The sequence below is a fragment of the Hordeum vulgare genome, chromosome 5H (assembly GCF_904849725.1).
Source record: "Hordeum vulgare subsp. vulgare chromosome 5H, MorexV3_pseudomolecules_assembly, whole genome shotgun sequence".
Lineage (NCBI taxonomy): Eukaryota > Viridiplantae > Streptophyta > Magnoliopsida > Poales > Poaceae > Hordeum > Hordeum vulgare.
In genome coordinates, this window is record NC_058522.1 from 454,336,899 (window position 1) to 454,349,856 (window position 12,958).

General features: G+C 44.7%; 1 protein-coding gene across 1 annotated transcript; it reads left to right on the top strand.

Annotated features, from left to right (window-relative positions):
* Positions 1-3,282: 3,282 nt before the first annotated feature.
* On the top strand, positions 3,283-9,686 carry LOC123398451. The gene is made up of 11 exons (XM_045092922.1): positions 3,283-3,371; positions 5,183-5,288; positions 5,353-5,703; positions 6,165-6,323; positions 6,787-6,828; positions 6,932-6,994; positions 8,254-8,346; positions 8,444-8,587; positions 8,914-9,021; positions 9,185-9,236; positions 9,331-9,686. The coding sequence occupies exons 3-11, from the start codon at positions 5,359-5,361 to the stop codon at positions 9,366-9,368; spliced, it is 1,044 nt and encodes a 347-aa protein (XP_044948857.1). The 5' UTR covers positions 3,283-3,371; positions 5,183-5,288; positions 5,353-5,358; the 3' UTR covers positions 9,369-9,686.
* Positions 9,687-12,958: the final 3,272 nt, after the last annotated feature.

A 12,958-nucleotide genomic window follows, 5' to 3' on the forward strand; every position in this document is an offset into this window, starting at 1 on the left:
CTCCGTTTTTTTCTTTTCCCTTTGATTTTTCTTCCAATGTGCATAGGGCCCTTTTGGGCTGTTCCACCAGCCCACTAAGCGCTGATGCGCCACCCTCAAGGCCTATGGGCTTCTCCGGGGTGGGTTGCCCCCCCGGTGAACTCCCGGAACCCATTCGTCATTCCCGGTACATTCCCGGTAACTCCGAAAACCTTCCGGTAATCAAATGAGGTCATCCTATATATCAATCTTCGTTTCCGGACCATTCCGGAAACCCTTGTGACGTCCGTGATCTCATCCGGGACTCCGAACAACATTCGGTAACCAACCATATAACTCAAATACGCATAAAACAACGTCGAACCTTAAGTGTGCAGACCCTGCGGGTTCGAGAACTATGTAGACATGACCTGAGAGGCTCCTCGGTCAATATCCAATAGCGGGACCTGGATGCCCATATTGGATCCTACATATTCTACGAAAATCTTATCGTTTGAACCTCAGTGCCAAGGATTCATATAATCCCGTATGTCATTCCCTTTGTCCTTCGGTATGTTACTTGCCCGAGATTCGACCGTCAGTATCCGCATACCTATTTCAATCTCGTTTACCGGCAAGTCTCTTTACTCGTTCCGTAATACAAGATCCCGCAACTTACACTAAGTTACATTGCTTGCAAGGCTTGTGTGTGATGTTGTATTACCGAGTGGGCCCCGAGATACCTCTTCGTCACACGGAGTGACAAATCCCAGTCTTGATCCATACTAACTCAACGAACACCTTCGGAGATACTTGTAGAGCATCTTTATAGTCACCCAGTTACGTTGCGACGTTTGATACACACAAAGTATTCCTCCGGTGTTAGTGAGTTATATGATCTCATGGTCATAGGAACAAATACTTGACACGCAGAAAACAGTAGCAACAAAATGACACGATCAACATGGTACGTCTATTAGTTTGGGTCTAGTCCATCACGTGATTCTCCTAATGACGTGATCCAGTTATCAAGCAACAACACCTTGTTCATAATCAGAAGACACTGACCATCTTTGATCAACTGGCTAGCCAACTAGAGGCTTGTTAGGGACAGTGTTTTGTCTATGTATCCACACATGTAAATGAGTCTTCATTCAATACAATTATAGCATGGATAATAAACGATTATCTTGATACAAGAATTATAATAACAACTATATTTATTATTGCCTCTAGGGCATAATTCCAACACTACTGCTATGGCACTTAGTAGTGGCGCTTTTCACAGGCGAGCGCTGCTGCTACAGCTACTGCCGGTGGCCTCGTTGGGACCCATTTAGTAGTAGCATTGCAGATAGTTCTAGCGCTACTGCTAAGGCCATTACCAGTAGCGCTTGATATTTCTAGCGCTATTGCTATGTAGCAGCAGCCCTGGCTATTTTCCAGCGCTACTACTAGGCTCCTAACTATAAGGTTTTTCCTACTAGTGTGTGTCACATGGGAAAGGAGGTTTACGGTGAGGTGAAAATCAACCGGATGATTTGAAATGTTTTTCAAAAATAAAACGAGCATTCATCTGGAAATTGATAGAAACCGGACGTATCCAGCCATCCGATGTGGCATTCCCCTTATGTTGAGATTTGGGAGGCGGTGATGGGGCCTTTGTTGGGGTTGGCCTCCTAGGGGAAGTCAACCAAATTTTCACTCTTTCAAGGGCCTATTTGAGACTGCTTCACTTCATCAAAATCAGCTTCACTTCATCAGACCACTTGGAGCAGTTTTATACATAAGCTATAACACTATCAAGAGAATGTTTGGCTTCCATCTAGCTTAAGCTTCAAGAATAGAAAATTTGGTGGAAAGAATCTATTTGATTGGTCGAGGAGAAAGAAATGAAGGGGTGTCCAGTTACTCGTGGTAGTAGCGGGTAATTTCCCACCAAATCCATCTTCTAGAGTTTTTTGAAGCACCCTGTGAAGAGCTTTATAAAAACTTTAAAGTTGTACCTCAGATTCTAGTTTTTTATGGAGCGGCATATCGCGGAGCTATCCTGTTTGGCTTGTATTTTGCGGAGCGGAGCTGAATTTTAAGGAGCAAACCAGTCCCAAACACGCTCTAACACTAGACTTCGCCCCCGTCTCATGTTAAAGATAAGGGACTGCTAGGCATCCACTTGCAGATGCGCGCGTCCGCCACTTCGCTGGCCGTTGGATTTACATGCGGGCAGTCCTTGATCGATCTCTTGGCATGTCCCATTTGTCTCCTCCCCACTCAATAATTCCTGAAACAACGGCCGCGTTGCAGAAACAATTCCTCAAACAACAGCCGTATTACGGAAATAACGACCGTGTTGCAGAAACTTTCTTTTTTTCCTGATGACATCCGCCTAACTTTTCTAATTTTCTGCAGCAAGACCTTTGTTGGAAAACCTACCCTTCTTTAATTTTCTACAACAAAACCCTTATTGCAAAAATTGCAAACACATCTTTCGTCTATTTTTTTCTTAGCAAGACCTTTGTTGCAAAAAATGCAACAAATCACCGATCACATCGCACACTAACACAATCTGTTTTGGTGCCAGGACTGTGTTTAGGTTGAAGTGTTCCACGGCGGAGTGGCGATCTTGCCGGATTTGTCGATCTGGTTGCCGGGAGGCGTTTGGCGGCGGAGATCCAGCATGGATGCGCTCACGCCGTCGATCTACAGGCGGTGGCGCTCGGGCGACGACACTTACGCATCACGGACGGTGGACGGATCTCAGTGAGGGATCCACAGCTAGCGGTGGATGCGTAGCAGCTCCCAAATCATTTCCCTAAAGATAAATCTTCTTCTTCTGAATCGATAAAATATACTCCATCCATTCTAAAATACTCCCTCCGTTTCTAAATATAAGTCTTTTAAGATACTTTATTAGAAGTCTACATACGGAGCAAAATGAGTGAATCTACACTTTAAAGTATGTCTATATACATCTGTATATAGTTCATTAATGAAACCTCTTTAAAGACTTATATTTATAAACGGAGGGAGTAAATGACTACTGTATTATTTTAAAGCGAAGGGAGTATGACAAAAGTGTGTTACTTGGGCTGCAGCCAGAGTGAAGCCCAAGAGGACCGATCCACGCAGCCCGTGACCCTCTCGCCTGCTGCCGTCGGTCCCGTCCCCGCGCCGCCGCCCACCAGTGACAGTCGCCGCCGCCTATCCCACCATCGCCTGCCGCTCGCTCGCCCGATTTCCTCCTCGCCCCACCACCGAACGCATCCGGCCGTCCGCGGGTTAGACAGCTACGGGGGGTTGAAGCTCCAGCCTCAACCCGTGACCATCGCCGGCGCCAACGCCCCCGCCCCCGCCCGCGCGCTCCGCCGAGGACCTCATCAACAGGCCACCTTCTTCGACCTCGTCGTCCTCCGGTAATCAATCCATCCCTTCCAGAAGATAAAATAAAAACCAGAGGATATGACTGTACCTGAAAATGTACCAATATACATACATATGGGCCACTGGTACACGATGTATCTCATTGCGTCAATCTGTACTAGCTCAACACCTCAAGCTTTGCATGCTAAATTTCTATGGCTGCTTGATTAGTTTTTCTGTAGTGCTCTGCATCTGCATTACCATGGCCCGGCTCTGCACCTGTGTGGGTTGGTCTCCATATATGCATCAAATCAAGTATTTATCATTTTCATATGGTTGTGTAGATGATGGTACTGGCTTTGAGCAAGAGAGAACCCCATAAATAAGAGTGGCATTCAGCTTAACTACGGTTGCTGCTATATATGTTGTCTCTCATGTGTGCAATTTCTCCTATATCATTCTCATCTATGCACTTCCGTCCAGCCTATCATACCATGCGGTTAATACATATCATTCCCATTTATGCACCTCTATTAAGTTATTTCCAGATGATCATTGTGAGATTTAAGCTTAGCCAGGAAAAGTAGAGCTGCAGACCCTTACTTTTTTTTATTCTGTTCTCTGTTAGACGGTGTGACTTCCCTCTTCCCCCAGGGGATGATGGGGATACTACCCCTGAGGGAACAAGTGCGAAAAATTAGTCTAAGTATTTCAGAAGGGGGAAGGGGGGGGGGGGGCGGAGGTGATGTTCTTGAGATGTGTGAGAGTGGGGATGGGGGAGGGCCGGCCCGTGACTGAATAAGTCAAAGTGTGACGCCTAAGAGCAAGACGCCACACATTACAAGTGTGGCGCCACACTACGGGGGGTGGGGTCGGCCCTGATAGTGCCAACGTGACCAAAGGTACGGTGCCTAGGACTAATGCGTCATACAGTATAGTGCGGCGCCTTCTTGTCGGACGTCACATAAAAAGGTTAGACCAGTGAATTTCTTTCGCGTACAGTTCATTTTGTGAATTTGTTGCGTTCTTAGGTCAAATTTGTCCGTTTTGCCCTGGTCGTCCCTCCAAAGTCCAAAGTTGTGTCCTCCAAAACGGAAATCACGGCGTTGAAAGTTGAAACTCGCAGAAGAAGAAAATAAAACAAAATATACCCTATACCCTCGTCTTCTAAACTAAACCCTATCCCACTCCGATTTCACCCGAATCGGGGGTCCTCCTCCCCCTTTTCCCCACTCCACCACCAACCCAACACAACCAGCGCGGCGGCGGCGGCGGCCGCACAGGTGCGCTTCTCCCATCCTCCCCCTCCCTCTCCCCTCTCCCCGACCCCCTCTCTTCCCTGCACCGTCGCCTCCACCCCGACGCGCCCTCCTCCTCTCCCATCTCAGGCGTCCCACCCCCTCTCCCATGGGCTACCCAACACCCCCCTCCCCGACGCGGCCGCCCGCGCCCTGCCTCTCCCGGTCTCCGCGTGTCCTGCCTGCACACTGCCTGTTTGTGATTTGTTCTACCACCAGCAAGTAGTATCTGTTCGTCAGAAATAAGCTCTCCAGGATTCACTGGACCAACAAGTGTTTGTTGTTCTAGCATGTTTGTTTCAAGCAATTTGTTATTCAAGCTGCCTGCCCGCATTGCGAGACTTGGCAAAGGAACCTGCAAACTTCACCTCTCACCAGCATCCACTTATCCTGTTGTTCATGTCCATATACACCATTTGTGCTGCTTCCATGTTACAGCTTCTGCAAACAATTTATTACTGTGGCTGGCTCTCTGGGCGCCTCTATTTCTCTTCTAGTTCTAAATAAATCTCCACTACCTCTGGTGTGCAGCAAGTTGATTTTTCTGTCTGTGTATCATTGTGCAGATTAGCCAAGTGTTTGTCGATCTGCAATCGGGTTTAAGAAGCCCAATTGGCCAGTCCAGTTCAACACGGAGCCCTCCAATACGGCCGTCCAAACCAAGCCTCAGTGGTACACTGAAACTTTCCGTTCTCACCAGTGCTATTTTGGCTACCATCTCATTTCGCGTTAGCAGCTGTCGATGAGGAGTTGCTATTCTTCTTCTTCTCTCTGTGGGATTTCTAGAGCGGCGTGGAGGCACGCTGTGGCCGGCACCCTGAGCCTGAGCGACATCCGCCACCACCACCAACACAGCCTGCGCTACTTGCCCCTCAGGCCTCCCGTGCCGCCCATTGCCATTTGCCTCGCCGAGCGCTTCTTCTCTTCCTCCTCGTCCAAGCGCCCCACCAAGAGATCCGCCGCAAAGAAGGCCACACCGCCGCCGATGGACTCTGCCGGCAGCGACCCGTTCTATGTCGTCCGCAAGGGGGATGTCATCGGCATCTACAAGAACCTCGCCGACTGCCAAGCTCAAGTCAGCAATTCGGTAATGAGTTCTGTTTTTAATCTTTGTTTTACCTTCTCCTTACCTATCAACTAGTTACACTAAGCATTCAGTCAATTGTTTTTGACGATTATCTGCATTTATCACCCCCCTTGAAGAAAATGTTAACACCTGCTCACCTGCCATTTTTTTCAATGAATGTAGCATCCTAAGAAGACATATCTACACTTGATAACTGTACCTCTAAGTGCTTCCTGGAATAAGAAAGGATGGATAACGTAACACTTCACATAAATCCTGAACGGTGTTCATGCATCTCATAGGATGCTAATATCATTGTTGCGCTGGAGACTGCATCTCATAGGATTGCTTAAACCGCTGTGTTCTTTCTTGCGTTGCTGCAAAGTTCATCTGTTTGTTACTGATAAGGCGTTACTCAATGAAAATAAAACTTATTATTACCATTCAAATAGACATTTCTTATGTGAAAATTATCTTGGTAGGTCTGCGATCCTTCTGTGACTGTGTACAAAGGCTATTCTCTTCGTAAAGACACCGAGGAGTATCTCACTGCGCGCGGGTTAAAGAATGCTCTGTATTCCATTAATGCAGCAGATGCAAAAGATGAATTGTTTGATGATCTGGCACCCTGCCCTTTCCAGGTAAAAATTCCTTGTGTAATTGTAGTTTCCAACTATTTTCCCTGATATTATATCTGTAACATGGCAGTGTAGTATAGTTTTATTAATCCCTTTCCGCTTACCTGTGGAAGTTACCATATATGCTCTGTGTTGTACTGTATTTTGAAAACGCTTTGCAATGTGTGGCGGCATTGACGCTACCACCTAAAACCAGACTTATGTTTTATGTGCTTCTTGGTTCTATAGGCATGGTATTAGTATTGATAGAAAGGGGTCACCACTAAAATATAATTTTGTGACCTCCTTATACCATATATGCCAATGATATCCCATAATTCCAGGGCATTAGTTTTTCTGACACGTAGTTCCAAAGCTAACTTGACAGTTGGGCTTATCTTTCTGTTGTATCCTCAGCGGTGGTTGCATTACTAGCGCGTTTGCTCATAAACTCTCATTATTTTTATTGTGTCACCTTTCGTTTCAGCAACCTGATGGAACCTCTACTTTGAAAAGGCCACAGGAGATGGTGAGTAGAGATCTTTTTCTCTCTCGAAGTTAAGCGTGAACAAATGCTCTGTTCAAAAAGTTTTCACATCTCATGTACTCACACCAATAATTATTTGCTGAAGGAAACTGGACCATCTAAGAAGCATCCCAAAGTCGCTGGACAGGAGCCATTGCCTGATAGTCATGTGAGTATGGATACCATGTTCTAGCCTAAACTGCATGAATACGGTGATACAGTTACAGATATGGACACTACGGTACCGTGATACGTTAGTTTTTAAAAAACACATATATGGGTATGCGGACACCGCAACATGTGCAGTATAGAACATTCTAGCAATCAAAGCATCAAGCTTGCTGTGAGTTTGCAGATCGAAGCTTGCTTCAATAGCTGATGACACCATTCTCTTCCTCCTACTGATGCCATTGGTTGGCACTGGAATATCGAGAGGCTTGTTAGGAGCCATTGCATCAGCCCTGTCTTGTTCACCTTTGAGCTGAATTAGAACATCAACATTCATTTTCGAACATGGCTTGACACCATAATTTGACCACTACCACTTCAAGAGATGTGCTTTCACTATTGACTACCTCCCATTAATTTCACGGTTACAGATCTACATACGAGCTTTGTATTCCCTCCTTGGCCTCATCTGGTCTTCTCAATCTTCTGAGCATACCTCGACAGTGGTGACTTTCACATCTTCATTTGGATGAATCACACGAGCATCATTCAGCATTTTGACTGCACTGACCCCTCCACTGCCTGCACATTGAGTTTGAGCTTCCAAGTTCCAATGCCAGAACCAGAACCTCTAGCAGAGCTAGCCATGGGTGACCTTAAGAGGAGAAGAACTGAGTGGAGTGCAGCACCTCGAAAAGAGGGGGGAAAGGGGAAACTGGCCTGGCCTAAAGAGGGAGCTGCGGTGGCGCACAGATTGGGTGGCGATCAGATAGAATGATGGAGCAACAGCGGCCTGGGGCTCTCCTACTGTACGGTGGCACTCAGAACAGGGGCGGGAGCAGTGGCGGACCGGCGGCAGCCAGCCTTCCTCGCGTGTGTGCTGTATAGCGGCGGCGCGGAGCTCAGGTCGGATGGGGGCAGAATTAGGCAAGAAAAAGGGAGGGGGTTCTTGTGGGTATAGATGGTTGGGTTAGGATTTTCCTGTGTCCGACTGGTATCAGGGGGTATCCCACTGGTATCCGAATTAGTTTAATTTTTTGGACAACAGAAAATCAGGTGTACATACAGGATAAGTATCAGCTGGTATCCAGATGTATCTAACTCCCAAGATGTCGTTCTCCTGTCATATCCATGCAATTTAGGTCCCTCTTTCTTGTTTTATTTTGTCATTATGATTTTGATATTAATATGCATATTTGCAACTTATCTTGACATGAGGAAATGTTGACTTACTCTCATCATTGAACCTCGTCTTTACAGCTATCCTGCATTCTTGAATTTGATGGTGCTTGCAAAGGAAATCCCGGGAAATCAGGGGCCGGTGTAGTAGTAAGGCGGTCAGATGGATCTATGGTATGTAAGCCAACTGTTACTGTGCTGGTTTGTTTTCTTAGTGTTTAGTTACCACGAGTAGCTGATGAGGACCATGTTCTTCTACTTTTAACTGAAGATTGCTCAACTACGCGAGGGTTTGGGTATTGCAACGAATAACGCTGCTGAATATCGTGCATTGCTCCTGGGGTTGAGATATGCTGCTAAGAAGGGATTCAAATATGTTCGTGCTCAAGGCGATTCTAAGCTTGTCTGTAACCAGGTCGGTTGTCGTACCTTCGCTACTTTGAAGCTTGATGTGCAGTTTCTGGTTACTCTTTGCAGTCCATCAAAACAATAGACTTGTCAAATTAAAATGATCGAATGGCTTCTGTTTTTAGTTCGTGCATTGTTTCTCCTTTAGTTTAACACGTTTATATTATTTTATTTGGGCAAGGAATAATTGGATTAAGGTCTTGATTGTTAGGGCATACAGTATCTGGTGAAACTAATCAGAGTTGTTTCATGAGTTCCTACGGTAGCTGGAAGCTTTTATTAGCATTGCTTTTTTTTCTTAACATAAGTAACACACTGAACTTTCTGGAGCAGGTCCAAGATCTCTGGCGTGTTAGGAATGATAATATGGCGGACTTGTGCAAGAAAGTCAAGGAACTGAAGGGAAGTTTCCTTCAGTTTCAAATCAACCATGTTTTGAGGGTAGGTATCATATCTTTTTGTTACCTTGTGATCCGGTTCAAACTTACTTGTATGAGCCAGCCTGGGGATCTATCATATGAATGCTAGTTGGTCGCTCCGAAGTCTGAACAGCTGCCAGCTAAAGCTTCTGACGCTTTCACTTATTTGGTTCTCTGCTACACAGGAGTTTAATGCAGATGCGGATGCCCAAGCTAACTTTGCTGTTGAACTTCCTGGTATGCAATCATTCTCTGAATCTATCGCGTGAACTGTTCTAGTGTCTATCTACGTACGTGTGAATAACACCTGATGCCTTGTTGCTCTCTACAGTTGGTGAAATTCAAGAGCAGTCAAGCTTCCCATGCTAGTGGTTGCGCTTCAGAGTAGGGTTTTTTTTTTTTTTTTTTGCCGCGACTGAAGAAGTTAAAGCTCATTTCACATTGACCGAAGCAAGAGTTCACTGTTGAGCAGTGGGAAAATGCGTAATTCGCAGTTGATCCGTGAGGTTACGAGCTGGAGTCGAGATGTTAGGAGGAAATTGTGTCTAGATTTTTGTATGAGCTTGAGTAGCCTGGCGCTTGTGTTTAATTCACTGATATTATGCGGACTACATACAGCGTCAGATACTATTCAGTAGCATATAGTTAATTGCTATTTCCACAAAGGGAACGATTTTACTGCTGCAATTTTTCTGTCTTTTAGCCTTGTTCAGAGTCATGCTGCTGCACTTGCACAACCTTGTTCAGAGTCATGGCGATAAAACAGTGCCACACTCGCAAGTTTGTTCTGATTATTCTTGCATAGAGCAAAAGAGAAAATGGTTTATTCACAACAGAAGCAGAAAAAATATAACATTGATGACGTTTTAACAAACAGAAAAGTTGCCAAGGTAATTTTTTTGGTTGACAGTGGGTTTGGACCAATTGCAATCAAGGGGTGCAAGTTTTTCTAACCCCGCTTTTTAGGCCCTGTTTGGAACCATAATAGATTATGATAATCTGGATTATGAAGATAGATTATATAATCTGGTTTATAAAAATAATCTAGGTGGGCATGTTTGAATATAAACTGTAATCCAAGTTTTACATTGTATAATGACTTGTCTGTCCTTTGTTTTTTTTTTTAAAAGAGGAGGGTGTGGCGGTGGCAGGAAGAGTTTCTTTACAAGAAAAATAAAAGACAAATATCAACAAGTGGTATATTATACGACTATAATCAAAGAGTTTCTTTACAAGAAAAATAAAAGAAAAAGATCAACAAGTGGTATATTATACGACTATAATCAAACTGAGGTAAAAGAAATACTTGGCCATATCAACTTGACATACGGAATCATTTGCATAATGTATATATACTTAGAGCGATAATCCACTTCTGAGCAGGTTCATCTGCACCCGCGTTGAAGATTTTTATTTTTCAAAATAAATACTAGAAAATTTCAAAAAAAAATTGCACAGCAGATAATTTGGTGCGTGAGCCCCCCCCCCCCCCCCCTAGTGCCCGCTGTAATGTATAAATCATTTGGAGATCTGGACGGTTCTCGACAAAAAAGACAAATTCAGGGTATGTAAAAATGTTTATTGTTCATGCATTGTTGTGATTGAATTTGTCTTTTTTGTCAAGGGCTACTCACATGTCCAAATGATCTAAAAATTGGAGCGGACCTCACGCAATAAATTTCCTATCGTGTAATAATTTTCCTCAATAATTTCTCTACTTCGATTGACAACCCTCTTGCTTGCGTCGAATGCAAGTGTTTTGCTTTTTGTGTGCAGTCGCTGAAGACGGGGGTTGGTTGTTACTCCTATTGGTTTGATAAAACTTACTTCTCTACTGAAGGAAATACTTACTTATATTATGTTGCATCACCCATTCCTCTTGACGGAAAATCCAACGCATATCATAAGCATCACCCATGCCGCCCTAACCACCAACAACAAGCCGATTTGAGCCTGCCCCACCGAAGATCGCGCGACCGATTCGGAGGTTCGTTGGAGCTCCGACAACGGTACTGGTTGTAGCAGCTCTCAGCCGCCTTCCCTAGTAGCCGCTGCCCTCTCATGGAGCTAGCAGGGGCAGCCGTGCGACCACCGCAACCCACCAAACCGGCGACTTCTCGGTCGTTGCCACTACCGATGCATTAGCGGGAGCGAAGTCCTCCAAAAGCCACGCGGTCGTCCACAGGTTGTTGAAGCAGTCATCGCCCATCCCAAACATGCATTGCACCGCCCATCAACGCTCCGATCCATCGTCGGTCGATTTCTTCCACCTCGCACATAACATGTTCGACATAATTCCCCAAGGTAAAAAATCGTGCAAACTGGAGTTTTCCCTCGATGATAAATAATTTTCTTTAGAAAAAAATACTGTTTAGAGTGAGAGCAAGCGTGCTGAAAACTAGAAAAGTGCGTGCCAATTCACTATTAATTCTTACCTTGATAGTATATCATCGAGACGATCACATAAAAACACCGTTAAGAAGAGATACCTCAACCCTGGCAAAACCTAAAACAACAACAATACTATAGTTATGCAACCATCAATCTTAGATCTATAACGACAACACTATAGTTATATAATCTAATTAAAAATGCTCACTTATAATAAGTGCGGCTGGGACTGATGATATGAAAAGATGGTTGTTGACATTATGCCGAACAGTTATCATGCACATGACATCCTATCGTGGCTGGTAGGATCAACACCTATGGCCGAGTTGGCACCTAACCCCCGAGCCCCGCGCATTGTCTTCATTGTGCGCAAGCACCAGAGCACCCACATTTGACAACGCTGATATGATGCGCAAAAGGATAAAACAAGGACCAATTGAAGGCTGGTCACAGTAGCGACATGACGTTCATTGCTCTGTCGTTCCTTGCTTTCCTGCTGGCTGTGGTGAGCCATTGGTGTCGACACGCATGCTAGGAGGAGGAGGAGCGTGTTGGCGCGCGCGGTCGAGAAGTCGAGGACCGTGCCACTACCTGCTGGTTGATGGACGCCCGTGCTGCTAGTTGGCGGCTGCCATGATGCGGATAACAATGATAGAAATTGATGGCGGCTCGACAGAAAAATACTCAATAGTGGCCTCTGATGCTAAGTCCCGTACTTCGATGCTTGGCAAGGCATCCGTGCAATGTCAGAATAGCACGATTGGTTAATCGAACTATCTGTCCTGAGCCCGACATGGACCGAAACAGGAAAGATGTGCTAGTCTTGGCCTAACCCGGCCAAGATCTTGCATTAAGTAGGACTTCATAATCACATATTTATACTAAATATTTTTATTTTGTTACACCTTATTATCACAAAATTTGACTAGTATTTGCATTATGTTTAACAATATTTACCACACATCTGCATTGGTAATATTTTAAAATTTAAACACTACTGGCATATACAAACTGCTATCTTTATAAACAAGAAGAGTAGCATACTATTTTATTTGGAAATTATGTTAATTTTTGGTATTATAGTTCAGGATGTTTTTGAAATAAATCTGGTTGATCCAAATCTAAATAAAGCACAACAAATGACAAAATCACATGCATCCATCACCGGAGTAATTTTTTCAATTTATTTAGAGATAACAAAAGATGTAGTTTGCATGGCTTGCACACGCGGTGAGCTAGACATTGTACATGTATATAGTGTGTTTAGATGTGTTTGTGGTTGTTTTACCTATAAATATCTTCGTAGAGGATTCTACTATGCACAAGTCTAAGAAGTATATGGTACTTCTTCTGTTTCAAAATAAGTGTCTTAGAACATCTCTAGCAGACCCCGTATAAAGCCGCGTTCCGTAAAATAACCATCAAAATATGGGTTGACGCGGAAAATGTTGTCCGACCAGACCCCGCAAACGCGTCCGATCCGTAAATATTTTTGAGAGGCGTGGCAAAATCTCATCCCCAATCCGCGAAAACGCAGGTTTCCACCTCGCCCTTGCAGTGCCCCGTGT

Bases quoted from the DNA above. Each gene is read 5' to 3' on its own strand.
- LOC123398451 (XM_045092922.1), top strand. From the start codon at position 5,359: ATGAGGAGTTGCTATTCTTCTTCTTCTCTCTGTGGGATTTCTAGAGCG. The intron at 9,022-9,184 runs GTAGGTATCATA...TCTGCTACACAG, and splicing joins AAATCAACCATGTTTTGAGG to GAGTTTAATGCAGATGCGGA. The intron at 9,237-9,330 runs GTATGCAATCAT...TGCTCTCTACAG, and splicing joins CTTTGCTGTTGAACTTCCTG to TTGGTGAAATTCAAGAGCAG.